This window comes from Papilio xuthus, unplaced genomic scaffold (assembly GCF_000836235.2).
Source record: "Papilio xuthus unplaced genomic scaffold, Pxut_1.1 DF828952.1, whole genome shotgun sequence".
In the NCBI taxonomy this organism is placed as follows: Eukaryota; Metazoa; Arthropoda; class Insecta; order Lepidoptera; family Papilionidae; genus Papilio; species Papilio xuthus.
Genome location: NW_013529697.1, coordinates 1,750,826 through 1,777,170, shown reverse-complemented (window position 1 = coordinate 1,777,170; position 26,345 = coordinate 1,750,826). Strand labels below are relative to the sequence as shown.

General features: G+C 34.0%; 4 protein-coding genes across 5 annotated transcripts; 3 read left to right on the top strand and 1 right to left on the bottom strand.

Annotated features, from left to right (window-relative positions):
* The first annotated feature begins 6 nt into the window (after positions 1–6).
* On the top strand, positions 7–2,081 carry LOC106125719 (PIH1 domain-containing protein 1). The gene is made up of 4 exons (XM_013323019.1): positions 7–36; positions 342–934; positions 1,365–1,508; positions 1,904–2,081. Exons 2-4 carry the CDS (start codon positions 362–364, stop codon positions 1,934–1,936), a joined length of 750 nt encoding a protein of 249 aa, XP_013178473.1. The 5' UTR covers positions 7–36; positions 342–361; the 3' UTR covers positions 1,937–2,081.
* A 1,374-nt stretch (positions 2,082–3,455) lies between these two features.
* On the bottom strand, positions 3,456–12,886 carry LOC106125701 (dnaJ homolog subfamily C member 10). Its single transcript, XM_013323002.1, has 16 exons — positions 12,552–12,886; positions 12,296–12,461; positions 11,748–11,961; positions 11,037–11,149; positions 10,677–10,772; positions 9,903–10,100; positions 9,112–9,306; positions 8,902–9,022; positions 7,928–8,125; positions 7,636–7,745; positions 6,722–6,887; positions 5,973–6,115; positions 5,301–5,419; positions 4,813–4,941; positions 4,165–4,252; positions 3,456–3,780 (listed from the first exon to the last, which is right to left on the bottom strand). Coding segments are annotated over exons 1-16 (2,340 nt in total). The 5' UTR covers positions 12,554–12,886; the 3' UTR covers positions 3,456–3,498.
* A 448-nt stretch (positions 12,887–13,334) lies between these two features.
* On the top strand, positions 13,335–19,796 carry Eaf (ELL-associated factor). 2 transcript variants are annotated; one of them, XR_001228418.1, is made up of 10 exons: positions 13,335–13,533; positions 14,006–14,133; positions 15,080–15,172; positions 15,557–15,695; positions 16,378–16,499; positions 16,984–17,095; positions 17,446–17,740; positions 18,078–18,207; positions 18,615–19,190; positions 19,276–19,796. XR_001228418.1 is itself a non-coding variant. In XM_013325986.1 (9 exons), the coding sequence occupies exons 2-9, from the start codon at positions 14,037–14,039 to the stop codon at positions 18,692–18,694; spliced, it is 1,068 nt and encodes a 355-aa protein (XP_013181440.1). In that variant the 5' UTR covers positions 13,335–13,533; positions 14,006–14,036; the 3' UTR covers positions 18,695–19,795. The 2 variants fall into 2 exon arrangements, 1 of the variants encoding a protein (XP_013181440.1); XM_013325986.1 differs by having other exon boundaries at positions 18,615–19,795.
* A 2,569-nt stretch (positions 19,797–22,365) lies between these two features.
* LOC106127861 (sugar transporter ERD6-like 6) lies at positions 22,366–25,621 on the top strand. Its single transcript, XM_013326147.1, has 3 exons — positions 22,366–22,662; positions 23,234–23,369; positions 24,312–25,621. Exons 1-3 carry the CDS (start codon positions 22,636–22,638, stop codon positions 25,586–25,588), a joined length of 1,440 nt encoding a protein of 479 aa, XP_013181601.1. The 5' UTR covers positions 22,366–22,635; the 3' UTR covers positions 25,589–25,621.
* The last annotated feature ends 724 nt before the right edge of the window (positions 25,622–26,345 follow it).

Sequence of the window (26,345 nt, the reverse complement as noted above, 5' to 3'; positions counted from 1 at the left end):
ATTCAGTGCCGTATAAACTCGTCAAACCTACACCAGGTAGAATTTTGATTATTATAAATATAATAAACCTTGTCAAAATAATCATTCGAGATACATATTAATGTCGGGAAGATTTCTTGATAATCATCCAGTGAGAAACGCTTGTTTTATGTAAATTTTCACCCATAAAGCCTGATATGAACTGAACTCCTAAATACAATGGAGAAAACCATCCACAACTTTTTTATTACTTCATAATAACCTCTTTCTTAATAAAACACATATTTAACAGTTTACAGGTAAGTTATATTGTTAGACATCATATTAAACTACTATACATTTATAATAAATTATATTTACAGGATTTTGTGTTAAAACTTTCATGAAACCTGACAATAAGAAGATATTTGTAAACATCTGCTTAACTGATGCTATACCATGCCCTAGAGATATAACTAATGAAGAGCTAATGAAAATTTTGAATTCGGAAGATCCTTCCAGTTACAGAGTACCAATGAGCATAGGTGAAGGACGTACAGAACTAGACAAATCTGGAGCACCCGCAACTGTATATGATGTTGCCATAAATCCAAAGTTCTTTACTAAAATTGAAAATGATGATCTGTTTCATACATTTTTTCTCACTGTAGTCTTTGAAGGGTTGCAGGATAAATACCAATTTGAACTAGATTCACAGAAATACTCTGTTCTTAAAAATAGAAAATCTATTGGTACACTGCAATCTCATAGGATTCAAATTAGGGATATAAAAACTTCAGAATCACCAACAAATAAACCGTTAATTGAAGAGATTGATAGACCATTTGAACAGAAAAAGATAAAAGAACCCGCAAAGGTGGAGAACATAAAGAAGGAAATTGTTTACCGATTGAGAAGAGAGCCACCTACTGGTGAAATTGATTATCTGTTGGCTGAATTTAAAATACCTGCTACTGTAAGTATTAAAAACCAATTTATTACAAGAGTTTTTTTTTTAATTTTAATGTGGTATTTTGTGATTTGTCACAGCTCTACTATGATAGTTTATAATTGATACTGGCTGATCCCGCTGCATTCATGCGTGATTACAAAAAAAACATAATTAGTAGCCTAGTTCTCGCAAGACTATGTTCTACATTCATGCCAAATTTCAGCAAGATCCATTAAGCCGTTCTGGAGATAGCTTCAAACAAACAACCATTGATCCATGTAAACATTTGCATTTATAACATTAGTAAGATATAATGAAGTTGTAATTTGACATGACATCTTTTAACATTATTTTCAAGTTGATTAAAAATCTTTCAAGGATACAATAAACAATATCATTTTAAGTCAATTTCAAAATTAGTTTTTTTTATTTTTGGTGCAATTTAAATTTCCAGTTAGAATTGAAAGACCTACACTTGGAAGTTGGTGAGGACAGACTCGTGTTAGACTCAAAAGGTCACTATGAACTAATTGATTTCTATCTTCCGTGCAGTGTAGACCAAGATATTATTGAAGCTAAATTGAATAGGAATTATGATGTGAGTTATTTATTAAATTTATTTAACACTACTACTTTTAAACATGAAAAACATAGCCTACATGATTAAGAACGGATTGATGACTGAATGTAAAGACTGAACTAAACGAAAACCAGACTTTTTGTGAGTGTAATGCCAGGGAGATGATGAACTTTGGATGTCACATATTGGTATATGATGGGAATTGAACCCAGGACTTGCAGATAAGTCAAGTGCTTAACCACTGAGCCACCTACACTCTTACGTTCTTTTTGAACCTTTTGTTACTCTAGGATAATGTAGCATTTTTTTTTATAAGGGTTTTTTTTATGTCTTAAACATGACCTTATGAGATTTGTTTGCGAGTCTAATATTTTATGTAGTAATTGTTTCTTTTTTAAACTTTTTTGTTTCAGTTATTATCTGTGAAAATGCCAGCAATCCATTAAACAATTGTAATTAAATGGGAGTCCACTAAAGTTTGAACATCTTTGAAGGCACATAGTTGAAATATTCCTTAATTCTATGAAAATGTTAAAAATCTTTCAAGAGAGTAGTAAATTTCTTATATTGAATAAAACTATTGTTATGAGCAAGAAATTTATTGTTTTATTTCACTACAAAAGTTTGTATTCGACATTATGGCATTTTTTGTGATATTAAGGAGATTCATATTTTAAAAACATCCCAATACAATACTGTTAAAATAAATTACATCGCAATATATACAGTTTGCAAGCATTTGTTATTCTAACTGTGGGTTTCTGAGAACATAATATCTTTGTATAACATAAAATAAGTGTTATACGGAGATTATGGTTTAAGAAACCCACGATAAAAAATTGAGAACTTTAAGTGAAGAATGCTAGATCTCATAGAAAAAAACTTGAAATTCAATTGGAATTAAACTAGATTCTGTTGGTTATTATAATTGTAGATTATTATTACCAGATTGAATTACACTCATAATTATTATAAAAACCATTTTATATAAAAGGTCAATAATTTTGACTACAAATGTACAAATTCAATAAGATCAAAAAACTACATTACTATTCACATACATCCTAATGACTTATTTAATATTAATAGTTAAATTATTAATAATATAATGTAAATAAAAATATCACAATGTAAATGCATTTAAAATGTTATATTAGGAAAATACATTTATGCAAAACATATATGTTCATACACTTAAATTAATGAAGAAATGTAAAAAGCATAAATAAGCGTTTTTCTAACCGTAGGTTTCTGAGAAAAATCTCTATTAGACATATCGTCATCCCCATATCTTTGACAAAACAGAGATAGCAATATGTTTTAAAGGGGATTTGGTCTCGGAAACCCACGGTAAATTATTTAAAATGGTCGTTGAAGTCTTTGGACCAACATTTTTAACATGAAACACTACTTAAGTAATAAAAACAAGGAAGTATAGTTTCACTGATACGTTTAAGTTAATCTTACGAAATAAAATAGAAGGATATGTATAATTATTACTTATACTACGTTTATGAGTTTACATTGAAGAAACATTCACGTCAATAAATTGAACATCAAAATTTTTTTTTCTTATAAAATACGTGAAGGAAAAACCTTGAGTACAATTTTAAGTAAAAAAGGCATGTCAGAATTTTACTAAGATTTAATTACAGCGCCATCTAGCGATCGTCAACACTAAGTTTACAGAAACGTACAAAAACATAGTCATCTCTCTCACACTATCTGAAAAAACCGAGACGACATATCGCCTCTTTACAGAAACAACGTAATATTTTTTAAACCACAACTTTACAGGCAATTTTAAACATTTAAGCGTTGATTAATTCTAAAATATTCATTATTTAGTAAAAGAAGGTAAGAGAAAAAATATCAAAAGGATGTAATTAGTCAAAAAATAAGCAAATGAAAAATGAATATGTAAAAATGAAATATTAAAGTTGTGGTTTAAAAAATATGACATTTTGTAAAAAGGCGATATTTTTCTGTATTTTTTTTTGTGATAAAATTATAACTCATCGTGTTTGAAATGGAACATTTGAGGAGCGAACCCATGTAGACCGCCCAATAGATTAGCATCATGATATTGATTGGGTAGATAGGGTCTGACCTCGTCCATGATGCTCTTGTAGTCCCTTATCCTGAGGTGGAGGACCCGGTACCCTGCACCGTGGTGGCGGTTTCTGAGGTACAATTTGAGGGTTGGGTAGCTGGTGATATGCTCCTGCTGGCACAAGTTGCGCTCCGAAAGGCAATTCACTTTGCCGAAGTTCACCACTTTTCCCATAAACTGGATATAAAATAAGAAACAATAAACAATATAGCTAGCTGTCGTCCCCGACTACGTCTATGAGGAGTTAAAAACAAACTTAATAAGTCTATATGTTCTTCCAGATTGTGGTCTACATCTATGCCATATTTCAGCATGATACAGCCGTTCTGGAGATACCTTCAATCATCCATCTATCCAAACATTCCTACTTATAATATTAGTAAGATAAATAACTCTTCAAACTAGTTCTCAACGTACGTAGTTTTTATAGTTCCAAATTTAAAAAAAAAAAAAAAAACTTAATATGATAATTAATAATAGTAATAGACCGATTATAAATGAACCAAATTGACATACTGTCGGTGACATAGAGAATATTGATAAATGAGTGAATAAACTTACAATAGATGCGAGGGCGAAGTCCGGATACTTCTCGTAGCAGTGGTGACACCGCGGAGAGTGGAAGTACACCAGCCATGGCCGCTTGTACCTGGGACATACACATCAGATAAAAAAACTGTCTGTTTGTACACTTTTATTAATTTATACATATTTATAAAATTGTCATTTATGTAAAATAAAAAAAAATCATATTTCGATCACATGATGTCCAGCAATTTTTAAAATGTGTCTCCAGACTTTGTTCTACATTTATGACAAACTAGCTATCGCCCGCGACTCCGTCCGTGCAGAATAAAAAAAACTTACTAAAATCGTCTATGTGTTCTTCTAGACTATGTTCTATATTTGTACCAAATTTGAGAGAGATGCATGGAGCCGTTCTGGAGATAACTTCAAACATCCATCCATTCATCCATTTAAACATTCGCATTTATAATATTAGTAAGATTTTAACTAAATCCATAAAGCCTGTTTTAGAAGTTTTGACAGTTTTAACTGAAATTAAGACTGGAAAAAGAAGTAATTTACATTTTTGAATGTTGTCATATCACTTTCGTTGTCTTTTTCTGGAGATAGTAACAAACATCTATCCATCCATACATGTAATTTATAATATTAGTAAGATTAGTATGTATTGTTTGTACTAACAAGTGAGTATTGATGTCGTCAGCGACTTGTTTGGCAAATGTGTGCCAGCTGAGCTTCTCCACGTCATCAATGTGCTCCAGCACCCACTCCAGGATGTACGGCGCCTCAGACTTCTGCTGCAGGTTCAGGCTGCAATATACAACATACAGGGTTAGTTATGTTGAACCTTTGCATTATCGAGTAAATATTCCAAGACTGTGGACTACGTCTATGAAAAATTTCAGTATTTCCGCTTCACCGTTCTGGAGATGCCTTGTAACATCCATCCATCCAAACATTCGAATTAGTAAGAGCCGTTGCCCACGATTCGATTCACGCGGAGATAAATTCCAGCTTGATACCTTTACGTGTTTTTGAGATAAAGGATCTTGACAGACATACGGACTGACAATAAAGTGATCCTATAAGGGTTCCGATTTTTTCCTATGAGATAGGGAACCCTAAAAATTAGTAGTATATTTATTATATAATTGGGAGGAGATACATACATGTAGTGTTGTTTGTTGGGAGGGTAGAGTCGTGCAGTGGGCTGGCGCACGTTAGCGCACAGACCGCGGCTCTCCTCGCACTGCAGCACGCCCACATGCATCCAATCCAAAGGACGCAGCTGTCATACAACAATTAATACATTTATTATGTTAATCATGACTTTCTGAAATCCCTTTATATAACATACCAACTGCCGCCCGCGATTCCGTCCGCCCAGACTTAAAAGTACATAGTTGGTAGCCTTCTTACAGACTATTTTTATATGTATACCAAATTTCTTCAAGATCCCTTCACCTGTTCTGGATATACCTTCATACAAAACATTCATCCATACAAATATTCGCATGTATAACATAAGAAAGATCGTTACCTCTGTTTTGTCAAAGACAAGGGATGACATGTTCTGTTCTGTTTCTTGTTTATGGCTCTCCCTCATCGGATTGGGCCAAATGACATGTTTTATACAGATACTTTGGTCTCAGAAACCAACAATTAGTATTATAAATTATTAAGTACCACTTATCTCTGTAAATTGGTGGGCGATTATTTGGAAATGATTTTTCATTCATTCCGATTTAAACTCACCTATCGATGTTACGTCACATTTAACAACAGCGCCAAAATGGCGAAAATGGAATATACAGAAAATAGTATTGTTATAGCCTGTTTACCCTCCTGGCGATGATGCGCCACTCGTGCGCCAGGTCCCGACAGCGGCGGTCGCAGGAGGCGGGCAGGAAGGCCACCAGCCACCACTGCTGCCGACCTGACACGTCCATGATGCCCAGCACCTCCTCCTCGCTCAGCGACACGCCTGACACAACGACCATCTCATGCACTTCTATACCTAGCCATTTTAGAATCCGACTAGGCTATTATGAGATAATGTAACCGTACAGTTATCTGTCTGTCTACGATTTGCCTTATCTTAATTTAATATTTAGCAAAATTACATGCGAAATATCGATCCATAAATCGATTTCGACAACTTATACACAAAACACAATCGAGAAAAATATGTTTTTAAAGGTTCAAATCTTTAGTCTTATATGACAGCGGTGGTCAACCAGTCGATCGCAATTATTAGGGTTCATTTAGAAATAAGCCGGAATCGTACGAACAACGCTTGGCAGTCGCTTTAGAGCGAGACAAGCTTATAAGAAATACATACGTTTGTCTCACTCTGAAGCGACTAGAGAGCGTTATTCGTACGATTCCGGACTTCTAAATGAACGTTAATTCCTGTACATAGTACGATATTTACATTTTAATAAAATATATTATTTTGTATTAAAATGCTGTTTAATTTATGATTTCCAGAAGTTCATAATTTGTGGATCGCAAAGGATTTCATCAGTAAACAATAAATCTTTAGTCTAATCAAGTTGGACACCCCTGAAGTAATACTGAATCTACTTACTGCCGCTATCCTTAAGCAGTTGTATGAAATCAATAATATTCTCTGTGTCAATACGTCCGTTGTAGACATGGTGGTCGCCTCCCTCCTGCACCAAGATGGCGGGCTGGTCGTGTGCCAGATCGCGGCAATAATGTTCCGTTTGCAAACTGCATACCATTATACCGAACTGAAATGTTAAAACTAGTAGTAAAAGCAACTTTATTATTTCATAAGGTGGCAAACGAGCGAGCGGCGAACTGAAATCGCTGAAATAGCAAAGTGACCGTTGCTCATAGACATACGCTATTGCATATGCGTTGCCTACCTTTAATCGACGGAGAAGAGGATGCACAGAAAGAAAAAATTTTTTCCCTTTCAACGCGTCCTCTCATCCAGAAAGTCCACTTCCACTTCCCATCCTTTCCTTATAAGAAAAAAGTTGCCTCCGGGACGCACACTCATCAGACTGCACGCGGAATAGCTTCCACTTGACGCCTGTCTTCTGTGTGGTCGTGGTATTTCACCGGACGAGCCGGGATTCGTGCGAAGATGTTAAATCGGGCTCTACCACTGTTAATTGACTAACTTGATGACGCTCTCGGGAATATACACAAATAACAAATATGAAAGTTGCCAGACCAATCAGGGGTGTGAAGCACCATACGGTCATATTCAAAATAGTTTTTATATCTGTATTAAAATTTTCTAGGGGGGAAAGGCAGCTGCACATCCCTAGCGGTTCCCGGCAAATTTGCACAGAATTAAAAAACTGCTCTGTTACTAGTGTGTTTACGGACAGACAGGTATACATTTTCAAATTGATGAATTCTCAACCCATCATATTCATGAAATCTAAATATTTCTCTCAATATTACTTATATAGAGAGTCAAGTAAGGAGAAAACAAAAACTTATATAAAATGTCTTATTACTTACATTTATGTCTTCCGAGTCAATGTAATGTTTGCTGACTTCAGTGAAAGGATCAGCGATGTGTTCCCATGACAGCTGGTGTGGTACCACTAGCAGCACCCAGGTACCCACATCTTTCAAAAGATAATAAAAACTAAATATATATTTTAAAATACTTTTTACATAGAGAAATTATAATAAATTGACTCGTAATCCTGTAAATTTGTGTGTAAATGCAAGATATATAATGTTAGTACAACTATTTGGTTAGGTATGGATACAAGTGCAGCCGCAGTCAATAGCTAGTGCAACTTACCACCGTCCAATATTCTTTGCAGTTCGGAGACGGATAATGTATGCAGGTTGTACACTTCCGCTGCACTCTGTATGAATATATCGGGATGCGTGTACGCGCGTTGGTACGCCCCGCCCCGCTTCAGCACCGCCCAACATGGCGGAGACTCTACTTGCAGAGACACGCATAGTTCTTGTTGGGACTTGCAATCGATTGTGCCTAGGGATAAATAAGTTAAACTAAGCATGGGCGTGTCTAGGAGGGCAAGGGCAGCTGCCTCCCTTCCTTAGAAAATCGAAAAATATAAAAACTACTTCGAAATACTTGCAACTCCTATAGATCCACAACAAAAAAAACTCAAAAACTACTTGTAAGTTTTCCCTTCCCTAACTAATAAGCATTGCCTTTGTATTTATAAAAATATTTTTTTACTATCTGCCCAGATATAGCCTTGATCATCGGCTGGTGACAATCTAAGTAGCTCATGAAAATAATATTATAAACACTCAGAGAATCACAAAAAAAAACGGAAAACTAATATTATACACCGCATAAAAATGAGTTTAATTTCTTGCACCCCTATATGTCGTAACAGATTAAAAATGTAAGAAAAATGAGAGAAAGAAATCGTAGAATTGGATTGGAAAACTGGTGTCTTAATTGTGGTAGGATTTCTGAGACTTGTTAAGTCGCATAGTATTCAAACAGTAAGTTTTTTTATATCATAAAGTGGCAAACAAGCGAACGACCGTTGCCCATAGACATTCGCAATTGCATATGCGTTGCCTATATTTAATCGACGGAGGAGAGGATGCACAGAAAGAAAATATTTTCTCCTTTCCATGCATCCTCTCATCCGGAAAGTCCACTTCCACTTCCCATCCTTTCCTTATAAGAAAAAGGGTGAGAAGGGAATCAGGACTAAAATTACGCCACCCGAACGCACACTCATCAGACGAAACGCAGAATAATTTTACAGTATAAATTATACTTACCAAAGTTCATATAAGGAAACGTGAGTTTCATTTGATGCAGCAATAATTGGTCATCATCTTCACTTTGGAAGTATATCACCCAAGGTTTTTTGTCACCGCTACGAAGTTTATTTCTTATGTCCTGAAAAAAAAAATATGTAAAAAGTTTTTACATGAAACAACAAAGAGTATAAAATATATAAAATTTATATATTTTATTACAAATTTTACCTTTAATTTATTAGGATCGATCTCTTCCAATTTAGGTAAAGATCCAACAATTTGTTTTATGATTGTCCTTTCATCACTGCTTGAGATTTCCGTATGAGTTTTTTTATATTCAAATACAACAATTGTTTCCGGATCGTCTGTTAAATCATCACGTAATTCTTCATCTTCTATCAACACAACTGTAGTCAAGCCTTTCTGTAACCATAAATATAAATATATATTTTTTTACTTTATAAAGTACAAACAAGCAAACGGCCATGTGAATTCGCCAAAATGGCGAAGCGACCAAAATTAGGCCTCCAAAACACAAACTCATGAAACTACGCGAAATTCTACTTGCGGCCTGTCTTTTGTGTGGTCATGGTATTGCACTTGTAAGCCTGCCTGCAAAAGATGTTTTCATTGCTGGTGTCTACCGCTATCAACAAGACTATGGATCAATCCAAGACCCACGTACTTTAACCATAGACAAAAAGTACGTTTTAAGATGAAATAAAACACGTAATTTATAATTTATAAGATAAAATGGACGCGTCGACGCAGCGCAGGTAGGCCTCCTGCACGATGGACCAATGACCTGGTCTAGGTTGAGGGAGTGCACTGGATGCGGGCGGCCCAGGTCCGGGCATTGTGGCAATCGATGGAGGAGTCCTACGTCCAGCAGTGGACAAGTTTAGGCTGAATATGATGATGATGATGAAGATAAAATACTTTCACACATAAGTCCGTCCATAGTCATCCAATAGAATGAAAATTTAGTAAGAATATTATATTTTATGAATGCTACTTACTAAATGAAAAGCGAGTCTAGTCAATGCATTATCTTCAATATTATTAGAGCCAAGAACATATGCCATAGGCTTTTCAGAACTCCGTAGGTGACTTATAACTGGCACATGTATTTTATTTTTAATGAATTTCATAACAAACGCTTCGAGTCCATCAAATGTGTCTTCCCCTGTATAATATATATAACTACCTTGTTTACCCTGGAAAACAATATATATTTTATTAAGGTCATTTATATAAAGGAAAATCAATTGTATGTTCATCACCATGTATATATTCCTAGTCGGTAAAGCAGGTCACTGATACTTAATGACCACGACCAGTCTAAAAAGACTAACGACGAAGAAGAATATATTCCTATATCACTGGATAAATTTGTTTTGTTGTTGTAAAAAGTTATAAATTAAAAATAAAATCTTTTCTTTTAAACTCTACATAGCAGTGCGACTCCGTCCTTGTGGAATGAAAAAAAAACTTAATTAGTAGGTTAAGGTTCTTCTACCGTTCTACCAGACTAAGTTCTACATCTATGTCAAATTTCTTGCGAGATCCAAGCAAACATTATAGAGATACCTTTAAACAAACCTCTATACATTTGCATTTATAATATTACTAGCTGACGCCCGCGACTATGTCCGCGCGGGATTAAAAATAGATGTTGACCGATTCTCAGACCTACTCAATATGCTCACAAAATTTCATGGGAATCGGTCAAGCCGTTTTGGAGGAGTATGAGAATTTTATATATAAGATATATAGTAAGATTAAATACTCACATTGGGATAAAATAATAAAGTTGGATAACTGCCTATCCTCATATTGTGATAGCAAAATGAGTTGTGATACTTGCAGTTTACAGCACCAACTTTAACCTGAAATTCAATAAAAAGATTTGCTAAATATGATTTAAAAAAAACTTACTAAGTAGTATATGTGTTCTTTCAGATTATGTTCTACATCTATGGCAAATCTTATTGAAATCTGTTAAGCTGGAGTTATCTTCTACCAAACATTAACCCATCCATCGGAACTTTCACATTTTAATATTAGTAAGAATTTTAAAGTTAGATCTTAAGTAAATCCAAGTGACTTAAATAATTACTTGCCAAATTATCAATATATTATTTAAAACTTACAATTCCTTGATATATCTCAGCAAATTTTTTCCAATGATCGGCTAGATGTTGACACGGTGGACAAAATGGTGAGTAGAAATTTATAAAATGAAATCCATCTGTCAAATAACCATCTGGAAAAAAAAATCTTGATTGAATAGTAAAAAAACATGTTAGACATTAAATACAAAATTTCCAAATTACATTTCCATTGTTTATAAAATTTATTAGTTGTATTTCAGGTTCTGTGAAGTCCTAATATTTGTCTATTTAAAAGCAGTTTTAGAGCCCACTTTAACATCTTCGCACGAATTGGCCCGGCTCGCCCAGTGAAATAACAAGACCACATAGAAGACGGGCGTCAAGTCGAAGCAATTCTGCGTTTTGCCTGATGAGAGTCCCGGAGGCCTAATTTAGTCCTCTTTCCCATTTTCTTATAAGGAGAGGATGGGAAATGAAAGTGGACTTTCCGGATGAGAGGATGCATGGAAAGGGAAAATATTTTCTTTCCGTGCATGCTCTCCTCCGTCGATTAAAGGTAGGCAAAGCATATGCAATTGCGTATGTCTATGGGCATCGGTCACTTCAATATTTTAGCGATTTCAGGTGGCCGCTCGCTCATTTGCCACCTTATGATATATATATATATAAAAAAAAGCACATCACATAAATCTTTGTAAACAATTTTTATAGTGGACATATTGTAGTAATAATATATTTTAACATACTTACAAAAACTAGCACTGCTGAGGGTAACAACATACGGGTCATTGTGATACAATCCATTATAGAACAGATTATTGTACTCGGATTGAGACTGATAATCATATTTCCTTGTGTATGCTCCATGTGAACCATAAATATCATATTTCCGTCTTTTCTCAGGATCTTTCAATGTTTCATATGCTTCAGTTATTTTAAGGAATTTCTCTTGCACTGCTTCATCCTGTAACAAGAAGGATATGAGAAAGACATAATGTTGTAGTTTTGATAGACTTGATTATTTAGTAGTAGTATTAGTAGTATCAAGATACTCTGAATTAATGAAAATAATACTTTTTTCTTCAAATATTAGTAATTTTAACACTTTTTAATTTATGGTGTTTACGAATTAATATAGTAAAATAAATGTTTATGATAAAGTGACTTTCAAAAAGCAGCATGTTACAAAATTTGTGTAGTACACCCACTCACTTCCTACACAATTCTATCTGCACTTTCAAGTTACTCTACAAGTTTTTATAGTTCAAGGTAACAAAGATATTGTAATTTATACTCACAGAATTTTTATCAGGATGATATTTTATAGCTAACTTTTTGTATGCTTGCTTTATCTCTTGTGTCGCGGCTTGTTTAGATACCCCCAATATTTCGTAATATGTCACATCCATCAGATTAGCATTGTGAATTAGAACACATAGATATAATATGTTTATGTATTTAGACCTGAAATAATTAATTGGTATCAGATGTATGAGCCTTTGCAACCGGTTCGTTCGTAGAAAAAATGGAATAATAGAGGAAACAGTCACTTACATTTTTAATGACAGAATCGATTAAGATCCAGAAAATAAAAGCATAGGTAAATTTGTGCCTGATAAATTTTTTGACGCTTTACCTCTCATGAATTTATAGACACTTTAATATTAATTATATCAAATAAATAACAGAAGATCACTTTTTTAACATCACAATAACCGGCACATAAGTTAGGGCGGTATATTCTTTTCGTTTTTGTATATTCAAACGCGGCGAATATTGCAAATTTTAAGTATGGAAAAATATCATGCAGTCCCAAGCTTTTGTCTTCTAATGATTTTGGTGCACAAATTGAAATCGATGCAACTGCACATCGACCGCTGTAGCTCCAGCTCCAGTGACACTGACAAGCTGGCAAGTGACATGAGACATGACAATTTCGTTCCTAAATTTGAGCTAAAATTTTCAATAACAAGCCGCAAGAAACCTTTTACCGCTCATTTATATTAACTAGTACGTCAATTATAGTTATAATTGCTGTAAATTGGGTAAGCAATCGCGTTCGCACATATGTCTTAAATATAAAGTAAATGTTGAAATGATGATTGCTGAATAATCCTAAACATAAATGTTACGTACTTACGTACTACATACATGACATACAGTTGCGTTGTTACTCGTTACCCGTAATTTGGGAAGAACTAATAAAAGTAAAAATAAACTGGAAGAGTATATAATTTCGTCTTAGGTGCGGGTTCTGACTTTTATATTGAATTGTTTTCTCATAATCCACAAAACTTTCTATAACTTTTAAGAACGCAAATGTCATAGTCATCCGATAATCTGTCAAACGTCGTGTCCGTCATGAGAACTAGGTCGACAGAATAGTCAATGTCTAATTTTTTGGATTGTTCGAGCAGTAATTTGCTGGCATAGAATTACAATTTGAGTAAAGTTTAACAAAAATCGAATGTATTATGAATACATCTTATTAAAACTGCATCGCAGACAGTTAAACATCGGAGCAGAAGGAGCTAGAGTAAGATTAAATAAAATCGTATAATTTGCCATATTTCGCTTATTTTTTCCATTTTTTTAAACAATTAGTTGATGAAAACCTAACAGTAACAGTATTTACGTCGTACGTTGGATTACGGAAATGTATGTTGCTCCATTAGACGAGAAAATTAGGTGTTTGAACTCAATTATCAAAATTAAAAAAAGCCATTGCTTAAAGTGAATGTAAAAAGTGTAGAAATTACGTAGAGGAATAAAAGTGTGATTCTATATTGCTTCTCTATAACATATACAACTATATTAACATTGATTGTGCAATATATTGGGAATTACCAAATTACATCAAGAAATATTTCGTTTTTAGGACTTATGTTTCGTAAAAGGGCTAAAAAAATATGACGAAACATACATAATATTATACAATTTACAACAGTGAAATTAGAGTTAATTATAATTTTATATATTTATCTCATTATTACATAAATGATTTTCAGATAAGACATATGGCAAAAGACAGTAGCTGAGATGGCTGATAAACATAGTTTAAACTATGATGTGAGGGAGCTGAAGTTGGGCAGTAGCTTTACCAACAATAAAACATCTCAGTACCATACAATTAAATGTAAGTACACACTAAAACACCCCATACTAGCTCATAGTTACTAAAATATATAAAAGAAAGTCGTGTTAGTAACACTATTTATAACTCAAGAACGGCTTTACCGATATGGTTGAAAATTGGTGAGGTGGTAGCTTAGAGAAAGGAGACCGACATGACTATTTATTCATTTTTTTTAATTTTAGTGTTCGAATTTATGCCTTGAAGAGCTGCTTTTTATTTAAATTACTAATATTATAAATGCAAATGTTTAGATGGATGTGTGGTGTACACTAATTAAGTATTTTATATATCCATGCAGATGGAGTTGCAGGCGACAGCTAGTAGTTACTAAAAAGAGTTAATATACTTTTTAAACCACCATATTTTACTATAAAAAATATGTATGTGTATATAAAAATAACATGCACACAATTTAATTGGCTTATTGAACATGCCATGAATATTGTGTTGCATTGTAATTGCCTTTGGAATTACATTTTTCTTTACTTGAAGCCATATAACTATATCAAGTAATTAAATACTGTAATATGCTAAATATATGTAACTTTATATTAATTTATTTAATTTTTTATGTATTTATAAAATACTAACTTTGGCACGCGACTTGGTCCGAATTTAGAAAAAACGTAATTAGTAGGCCATATGTTTACCAGACTATGTTCTACATTTATACCAAATTTAAGTGGGATCCATGCAGTTGTTCTGGAAATCCATTCATCTATCTAAATATTACTAAGAAAAATATTAATGTTTTACAAACATTTTAAAGTACACTTGATATGTAGTAAAAGTTAATTTTAGTCTGAACTTATGTAATAATGATAACAAAAGCAAAGTATATTATATAAAAAATAGATGTTTTTTTATTATATAGATGTTTTATTACAAATGACTGGTCAAAAAGAAAATAAAAAAATTTCTTTTAATTTATGGTATTTTTTTTCAGATGATTTCAAGCCAGCATCAGTGGATGTCAATAAAATGGCAACAGTCGATGTGGGAACTAATAATCAAGTGACTGTAACTGTGCCCCATTTAGGTAGTTATTTACAATTGAACATGAAAAAAAAAGAAAATTAAAAAGTATATTGCATAAAAAACTGCCTGGAAAGTGTATTTACCACCTTTTAAGTTTAGATGCCTACAATTTATGTTTTAGAAACTAGATGAAACTATGAAAAAAGTTACCCTGTTAGGTCTATTTACTAATCCCATTGTTGCTTAGTACATAAAGAAAAACGTCGCAATCGAAAGTCAACATTCTTTGGGGCTTCACAATAAGATTCAAGGTCCACGCTTTCTGGAGATACACTCAAACAAACATCCATCCAGTCATAAATTTATAATATTAGTAACACGACTTTCGAATTGTTTTAAGTTAGGTTTCTATAATGCTATATGTGTGAAATAATTTAATTTGTAGATGGCGCTGGAGTACCTCAGACAGTATTCAAAGGCAGTCAAAGGCCTTACACAAAGGAATGCGTGCTCATTATAGACAGGGTCACTGGAGAAATCACCTTAGAGAAACTATCAAGTAATATACAAGTTAAGAAAACAAGGTAATGTTCTATTAAACACCATTTATAAGCTAAAAATAGTTGCTTAGTAACTTAATTAGTAGCTTATGTGTTTTTCTAGACTATGTTCTATGTCTATGTCAAATTCATCAAGATCTGTTGAGCTGTTCTAGAAACAGCTACTAACAAACATCCATCTAAATTTTGACATTTATAATATAAGTAAAATTATTGATTTAAAGAAGCAATAGAATAGGTTAATTTACGACACTAGAAAACAACACAATGATTACTTTTGATTAAGTAAATTTATTAATTTTCATTATATTATATTTCATATATACATTTATCTGACGTTATCACGTTGACGGACATCGTGATTCAATATGCACATATCTGCAAAGAAATTCAAAGATATGTGTGAAGTTAACCCGCACTGAGCCAGCATGACTATGGCCTAGTCACCTCTAACTTAGGGTAGGCTTTGAGCGCCTCAGTAGGGATTTGACTTGACGACATATTTTTACTTGATATGTTTATACAATGTCTGTATTGTTAGAAAAAAAATCCGACACTGCGCCGATGTATCGGCACAACTCTAGTCTTATTGAGATGTCCCCTCACTAATAGAGTTTGATACTTGACGTGGTAACTGGGATCATGAGCGCGATTCGTGCTAAATGATTCTAACTAAAAATGTCTAAAAGTATTTTGTATACTTCAGACAAGAGACAGCACAGAAGCCGCGGCCGCTGACTCCTGTCACCACAGACTTCACCAACACGACGCAGCGCTCCAGCTCTCGCACCAGAGTCGCTACAAACAGACGCACCAATAATAATGCCAGTCAGTATATTTCCATATATAGATAAAAAACTATCTAGAGCGCAATCTTATTAAATCCAGATTACATTATTCCAGTCCAATCGAATTCATTGCTGGATTATAACTGTAAAAATATAAATACACATTCCAGTATTATTGGTCATTGATCAGTTGTAAAGCGCTGGATTTGGATGTTGGACTGGAATGATGTAAATTGGGCATAGATGAAACAAATTAAGAAAATATTAATATATTTCTTATGTAGCTTTACCTACTATGGTAGGGAATGGTGTTTTCTATTTATTAATAAAATAGCTATAGCAACTCCGTCCGCGCGGTTTTAAAAAAAAATCTTAATTTGTAGCCTGTGTGTTCTTCCAGACTATATTCTAGATCTATGCCAAATTTCTTTGAGATCGATACCTTCATACAAACATCCATCCATCCATCTAAACATTCGCATTTATAATATTAGTAAGATAAATAAACCTTTTTGTGTTGTCAGATGCGAACGGTGGGCAAGCCAACAGCCAGTCCCGGTTCAATAACAACGGCTCGAAGCCTCAGAACATGGTGCGCTCGCCCTCCAGAGTCAAAACCTCTCCACCGCAAGCACCGTAAGTGTACACTGACTTATTTGTGCATTGCCACGATTATTTCTTACATGTTAAAGTGTAGAACAAGTTGCAGGCAATGAAAGTGTTTCGCTTTATGAAGCTTTAGTTAGCCTTTTAAGTATTATAATTGTCAAGCATCTTTGTGTAGAAGATAGAAATAATAGGCTTTTATACCAAAATTATGTTTCTCTTTACGTCTGTAAAGCAAAGAGAGACTTATTCAAAAAACAAAAGATTTTAAGAAAAAAATACCATTAAATCATGTATTTTATGTTTTAAAAAAATAATTTTAAAGTCTTTTATGAAGATTTTTAATAACTTACTCTAATACATGTTACAATTTCTTTTAGTTGGTCTGCGGGTGGCAACAGTACATTAGCATCGCTACCGATGATAGGGCTAGATGACGCGCCCTCAGCCAGCCCCCCCGCCGCGCGCCCTCACCCCCCGCCCGCGCCCCTCGCACCCCCCGCCGCGCTCCCGCCCGTCACACAGCACGTGCCCCACGTGCCCCCCGCCCAGCACGTGCCCCACGTGCCCCACGTGCCTCCCGCCCCGCACATACCACAAATGCCGAACGTGGGACACGTCGCGCACACGCAGCATATGCACGCCCCGCCCCCTGCGCCCGCGCAGCCGCCTTCTGTAAGTTATTTTACATTACATTACCAAGTCACAAACGGTGAAGTTATACTTGCCATATGGACAACTGAATACTCTGATAATGTTGTCACATTTTAATTCAGTAGTGAAATATTCAATTTTATTATTCTATATATGAATTACTTATCGCCAGCGACTCTGTCCGCGTGGAATTAAAAAAAATCATTAGCCTATGTATTCTTCCAGGCTATGTTCTACATCTATGCCGAATGCCAGAGATCCATGCAGCCGTTCTGGAATTACCTTTAAACAAACATCCATCCGTACATCCAAACATATACATTTATAATATTAGTAACTTTTTTTTCGTCTGTGACAGGCGGCGTCTCAAGATGACAGCTCGTCTAGCTCGTCGAGTGACAGTGACAGCGACAGCGGCAGTGGTAGCGATAGCGATGACAACGACTCCCCCGCGCCCCCCCGGACTCACCAACCCCCCACCACCAACGGTATGTATCCTACGACAGTCGGAAAATATGTGAACTAACAATGTCAATCAATATCATCTTGTCAGCGTCATATTTTGACTAATATGGGAGCAGCTGTGTTTATTAATATTTCCCATTTTTATAATTTCGGGAAGATTCCGAATCGATATCTCGCTCTTTAAAAAGTAAAGGAAAACATAATAATCATACTGCATATATCTGCAAAGAAATTCAAAGATATGTGTAAAGTCAATCTACATTGAGCCAGCATGGTTCTCTACGGCCTAGTCACCTCGAACTTAGGGTATACTCCGAACTCCTCAGTAGACTGAGCTGATGATGATGGTGATGTAATGATAACCCTATCAAAATGACTATTATAATATTAATTTTGTTTACTCTGTAATATAATTGTTTTATTGAAACAGGTACAGTGGGCAACCCGGCATTGCCGAGCGTGCTCAACGATGATCTCTGTCTGTCCGAGTCCGGCAGTGACTCGGACTGACCGCAGCTCATTCACTCATTCACTCACGGCTCTACGGATTCTTCTTATATCACCCTAAAACTTGGCCAGAGCATACATACGACATTCATATGTTAAAGAATTAAAGAAGAAAAATCAAAGGAAAAAAAACAAGGATATTTGAACCGGTGAGAGGCGCTGCTATCGCGCTCCGGTCTGCCAGAATATATAAAACCTACTTAGACTAAGAATAACGTGACAGCTGCAGTACAAAGAGGAATTTGTGACGTTGACAGGGGGCGCTAGTGAGCTGTCATAATTTAGTTTGACTTTTGCCCACTGGTTCAGATATCTTTGGTTTATATACTCTTATGACACCCTAAGGATAGAAATGGAATGAGACTTCATTCTTTAACCCGAGCAAGCGAAAAATATGTATCAAAACGATATTTGCAAATAAATATCTGTCTCGCTCAATAAGCGACATCGAGACGACAACGGGTGTACGTCGCGGCTATCGCGTAGCTAGCGGGGCAGGGTGAGTGCGCCACTTTAGTTTCTTAAATTAAATATCAAAATCAGGTTTTTTTAATTCATAACTAATAAAATTTCCGTTACTATAGACCAACAAGGACATCTGTTCCAGTAGGCATAAGTCAAGTATGCCAGCACACTAGCGCCCCCATGTAAACGTCAAAAAAGTGTCAAGATTTTTTAATAGCTGTTGTCATACTTTTTTATATGCCCTGTCTACAAACGACCGTGGCTCAGATATCCTTGTTTGACAAAAAAAATATTGCCGATTTTTTTTAATTAATTTAAGTCGTAAATGTGGAATAATGAAGCTGTTGTCAAGTTTTAAGGTGGTCAGATTTAAATGACTATATGACAAAAATACTATGGTCCTTGTAAGTAATTACAAATGACGTCATACTAAGTAAAATGTGCCTCAAAAGAATAGAGATATATTTTTATTTTATGCCAATATTTTTAATGTGAATTAGTAATAAGATTATATTGTTTGTTTGATGAAAATATAACATACAAATGTATGTATGAGCAATATACAAACTCCAAAAAAAAACATACATTGCGTGAATACATATATATTTAAAACCTGTTTCTTACGAGGTATTTAAAAGTATATTAAATAATTCGTTTATATATAAAATTGGCTATATATTAGTTAATATACTGCCCAAATATAACTATAAATTGCTTCACAAATTGTGTCACCCATGTTTAAACTCATTTTACAATAATAGTAAAAAAATAACCATGATATTTACCACCAATGCGACTTTAATATTGATTATGGATACATGATTGACATAGAAATAATAAATAAAAACATAATAATTGAGCAATTCATATTGCTTTATGCCTTTACGTGCATGTGTTTATAAGTACAGTCGGACCAGGATAAACGAGAAACCTCTATAAGCCTGAGTCATTGTCCTCTCCCGATCAACGACCTCCATAATCGGGATACTCGGTTTATAGAAAAACGTTTATAAAAAAGCTATAAACTTATTGAGAAACGCCTGTAAGGTGAGCGACGGTGGCTAAGGTATTTAAGCACTTGTAATCTGCAGGCCCTAGATTCGAATCCCGCCGTGTACTGTGTTTTCCATTTTACGATTTACAAATGTACATATATCCGACGTTCTTATTGTGTAGGAAAACATCGTGATGCAACCTGCACATATCTGCGAAGAAATTCAAAGATATGTGTGAAGTCAACCCTCACTGGGCCAACGTGGTTGACTGGCCTAGTCATCCCAAACTTAGAGTAGGCTCCGAGCCCCTTAGTGGGGACATATAGTAAACTGATGATGAATGAATAATGTCTATATAAAAATCACAGTCTTGATTCTCGTTTATCCAGGTTTGCTTGTATATAATACTTTGTTAGTCCAATAAAGAAATATACAGTGTTCAAACAACATTCAATAAATACTTGTTAAATATCACACAACGTTATTGAATTAATTTGGCATTAAAATACTTTTAAACGAATTCCAAATGTACATATGTGTATTCGGAATTCGTTTGGAATACTATTATGTATTATAAAAAAACCTTACTTAATTACTTATTTTAATTATATTACGTCACTTTTATAAATAATAGATTTTAATAAACTATGAAATTATATACTTAAGGTCCGGGTTACAAAGTGGTCAAGGTTACCTCGATTTTGATAATTTGGCAAATCTATATAAAAGATCATAACCCTACACATCATCATAAACACACCCCTAGATGAAAACTCCTTGAATTCAGAACAATCTAATTTAAAGTTAATAACCTTTTCAAATTCCCGTATCGAATACTTTTATGGTGATATAACTCATATAATAATACTGCCAACCGTTCAAAAATTATCAGTTTTTTAATAGTTAATATTGATATAAGTTAATCCAACACGCTCCACAATATTACCTTCGAATATGTGTTGTTATTTTTGTATATCTTTCATAAATATTTAGAAATCAGTTTTTATTCATTTCCAAAAAATCGATTTTTTGAGTTACCGGAGTCTTCATCTTGGTGTGAGATATGTACAGTCAGTTGCAAAAATATCTACATTTATTAAATTTTAGACACTTGATTTTCAACTATTCTGACAGCTCAAGGTCATCGCCACAGTGGTTTCTCCCCAGTACACCAAAAATTGTGTATAATGCAGTGACTAAAGGTTAGTATAGACTAGAGCATTTACTTGTAATAGTACGAGCCGCTCTATATGTTCTTTCACGAACCACACGTGCTTTGGATACTGGTCACTTGCCTATTACATTCGTGTTGCTCAATGCGCACAATGCTCGAAAAAATGCTCTGGTGTATACCTTACCGCGAAGTTAAAATTTGCTTTTGGTTTTAAAAATACGTAATGCAGGTGTATACAAGCTTCTCCAGCTTTGTGTATGTATCCATATTTATGCAGCTGACTGTACAAAAATGTTTCCAGAAATCTGTTATTCCTTATACCTATACAAAATGAATTTCTTGGGATTAGCAATATATAACGGTGTTGAGCGGAATCTGAATTGTGCCTTTGAAAATATAGAACAAATTGTATGCAGTTTACATTGTATGAACATATTATAAAACTCATATCAAACAATTGTCCGTTTTTAATATTTTTCCTTTAACCTTTCCTGGTGTAAATAAAATTACTAGACTAGCCTAATGAAATGACAAAAAATACTGTATTTTAGAATATTTTTCGTAGAAAAATATTAGGTAAATTTTTTATTAGATTCATTACTCAGTTTCCATTTAACTTCAAAATTATGGAACTATAGGTGTTGCTTGCGACTCCGTCTCTTTTTCCAAACTATGTTTTACATCGATGCCAAATTTCAGCGAGATCCATGCAGTCATTCTGGAGATACCTTCTAACAAACTTCCATCCATCCAAACATCCAAAAATTCACATTTATAATATTAGTAAGATAAGAAAATAAACGTCATGGTAGCCATTCTGCTATTTCTTTTTCAGTTATTTAAAAAAAAGTGTGAGAAAAATTTATGTTACATTGTAAATATAGGTAGCTAAAAAAAAGTGTGAGAAAAAGTTTTTTTTTATCAAAGATATATCGGAAATTACGAGTTTTAGTGAAAAATATGGTGTTGTGTATAAATTTTCTACTGATACAGCGTTGTACCAATTAGTTCTGACCTTCAAACATCCTGTACATTACCTGATAAGATGGTTGAAAGTCTTATATATTACATCCTTCATATTATTTCATATTCAGTTCATGACATGTAGCTTACAAGACAGTGTTTTTCAAGGTCAAGTAAAAAGCAATACAATATATCAATATGACAGGTTTTATGAGTTCCGTATAATTATCGTTAGGAAACAAAACCTACTAAAGCTTAATTATTATAAATGGTTACGACCAACGTGTAAGGAATCCCACTGAGAACTTATAAGACCGTTTCATCATTTAAATCGACAAGTCTGCAAAATGCATCGTTCACGGACTGTGCGGCAGGTAAAATTTTCAGTTTAATATTATGTCACAATCTATCTGTTCGTGTTTGTTTTCTAAGCGTTTAAAACATATTTTTATGAACTCAGGACTGTACTAATGACTCGGGGGGTGATTTGTGTCGTACAAAATATAATACAGTGATTTCAGTCCCAACCCCAGATAAAAAGGGTACGTCCTTTAATCACGTGTGGCTCGAAAGGCGTGAGATACGAAAAAATCACGAAACATCACGGGGAGAGGGGTAGTATATTTTTTGTGACTGATCAATTAAATAAATATAATATTGTGAAAATTTCACTGAATTGTACTATAAAAGATACACGTGATTTTGGATACGGTTGAAAAACTGATAAAAAACACTACATGATTAATGGACGACCCCAAAGGTATTTGACTTCGATACGTCACAAACCAAACAGTATATAAAGGTATCTGGCAAACATGGACAGCTGTATAAATGTCGAATGTCAATATTTACAGTATTTTACAATGTAATTTTAGTTTTAGTTTAATTGAGACTTGAGGTTATAATATAAATTTTAATAAAATTAATCTATCTAATGTATTTCAGTTATTTATTTTAAGTGGCCTCACAATATGCGGTTTATCGGATGGATTTATTTTCGGACAAATGTCAGGAATGGTGGACGCTTTGCGCGGGAAAGAAATCGGAATATCACTGAATGATAGTGACATATCATGGATAGGTAATATAAAATATAATTAATGCTGATAGATATAATCTGTAAATACCTAATTCTAAACGAGTATTTTTTATCCAAGAAAATAGGTATTTAATCGTTACTTTTTAAAAAGGTATAAAAAAAGTAATAATTTTTTAAAAACAATCCGTTATACTAGCTTTTACCCGCATCTTCGTCTGGGAAGAGTTAAAAAAAGGATGAAGGAGATCTCTTGTGTTACTTTAAACTATTTTATTATCTGTGCCAAATTTCTCTAAGATATGTTGAACCGTTGCGGATATGTCGTGGAAATATGCGAATCAAATCGATACCGCTGGAACCATACACATTTCCGGTATCATAGGTAGCCTATGTGTTCTACTAGATTGTGGTCTATATCTATACCAAATTTCATCGAGATCTATCGATCCGTTCTGGACATATCTTCTAACACACATCCAAGCATTCGCCTTTATTATATAAGTAAGGTTTCCCTAAATAGTCTCTCACTCTGCTTAGCTTGCATCCCACATGTTGGTGGGGTCAGGTAAACATAAAAGTAAAGCTTAAAATTGTTTCCCTAAAGAGTGATATAATCAAAATTAAGAGCATTGAATGTAGTCAAAACTTCACCATTGATTTTGATTGTTGCACCTAGCGTCGCTTAGTCATGCGAGGGCTCGGTTTTGTTTCTCTTTTAATGATTTTGGGTTCTAAAACAATTCTATATTTAATACAACCCAAACAATTTCGCAGGTAACAGCTATTTAAGCAATTATAAGTTGAAAAGTTGAAGACCTCGACATATTGTCTTGCAATATCAAGATTAAAAGTCGTTGTTTATTTTTTATTTAAATGAGTAAACACCTTTGTTAAATTCTTACTTCTTTTATTTTGGTTTTGTTGTATTTTCTTTGTTTGAGGTACATAATTTAAGTTTATGTTCATGCATATTTTTTATTTCAGCTTCTACGGTAAATGCGACATGCATTTTTGGTTTTGTGCTAGCGGGAATAGTAACTGAAAAAGTTGGGAGACGCGGAGCTATAGCGGTCCTTAGTGTACCAATGATCTTAACTTGGATTATGCTCTACTTCGCCACAAGTTTCACGATTTTTGTTGCGTCCAGAATTATAGTTGGCATCAGCTACGGGGGCGTGATACTTCTAACTTACATAACGACTGCAGAATATACGACAGCCAAACAAAGAGCTATGTGTTTAACCATCGTAACGGCTGTTGGTCCTTCGATAGGCACTGCCTTAGGCCACGTGTTATCTATTCTGATGCACTGGAGAACCGTTGCATTGATGGGCATCATTCCCACTACATTATCGGCCGTATTACCATTTTTTTGGGTTGAGAGTCCATCGTGGTTAGCGTCAAAGGGTCGATTTGAAGAAAGTATGGCGGCATACAGAGAACTTCATGGTCGCAGTGAGTCTACTGAATTGGAATTGAAATTACTCGTCAATTTTGAGAAAATAAAGCAAAACGAATTTACACCGAATAAAAAATTATACTTTTCAATGTTAGAAAAAATAATTTTGGCTTTGAAGCAGGCGTATTTTTGGAAGATTTCATTACTTGTGATAGTTATAACCGTGTATAGAGTTGCGGGAGGCAGAATATTATACAACACTTTAGCAATTACAATGTTGCATGAAATGACTGGGAATTCAAACATTTTAATGTCCACATTATTGGTCGACGGATTCATTGTGACTGGATCTATTATTCCTGTGTTTCTTTTTAGGAAAATGAAAACTAGAACTATACTGTTTTTATTTGGATTAACTTCTAACATTGTTCTAATAGTATTAAGTGCATGCTTGTATTATATTCCAAAAGAAAATATGTATTACGCGTGGGTGTGTTCTTTGCTTTTAGCGTTTTATTTTATTATTGCATACTCAGGACCTTATGCGGTGTTAGAAATTTTACTCTCCGAACTTTATCCACTAGAACTTAAGTCTTTTTGTACATTTTTATATGGTTCTTTTGCTGGATTTGAAACATTTCTAAGCGTTAAATTAGCTCCTAGCATGTTTGTCAGTATGGGTTATCATGGAGTATTTTTATTAAATGCATCTATAGTGTTCTTATGTCTGGGATACCTTTGGTATTATCTGCCGGAAACAAAGGGAAGGAGTTTGCAGGAAATAGAACTGTATTTTAGAAATGGCAAATTCGATAATGATTTGATTCTTGAACAATGTGAATCTGATGACCTTGTAGCTTAATCTTTTTTGTATAGAATAAAAAGGTATTTAATTCGATAAGTTTTTATTACCTCCACTATTTTATGCATTATTTAGACCTCTTTTATATGAATACGCTGAAGTCAGTTTTTTGGTACGAAGTTTTTATTGTTTGTTTTGATATTAAAATTGTGACTATTTTACAAGACTACTTTTTACCACTATGCTAAAGTAATATTCATATAAAAATGTTTGTAAGCAAATATAATAATATATTTTTTATCAATATAATATAATACTTAAGCTTCGTCTACTAACTGGTGTTTACTATTGGGCGCATCGACACTACGATCGAATCGAAAATCAAACTGAAATGTAACAGATACTTACCGAAGAAAGTAAAAATAAATGTAATTAACAACCACCAGACTGCTTTTTACGATGTACCAGCAATATTAGATTGATCAGATGGTGTTCTCTCCTCGACGTGTTTACAGAAAACTCATGTTAAAGACAACATGTTGATTTCTGTATTACCAATTTTTGATTTAATATCTTTAACTAAATATTTCACCGTCTAAATATGTGTCATTTCGAAAGAGCTTGTTTACAGCTTACAATACGTGACAAGAAAAGGCTATTATTAGTTTGTTGTTTCTAAATATGGTTGTAAAGATTTTTATTATTTTACATCGCTTACAAAATAATATAGGTACATAACATTTTACCTATATTATTTTGTAAGCGATGTATAATGACCAGTGATTCTCAAAGTGGAGGCTGAGTGTACGATCACGAG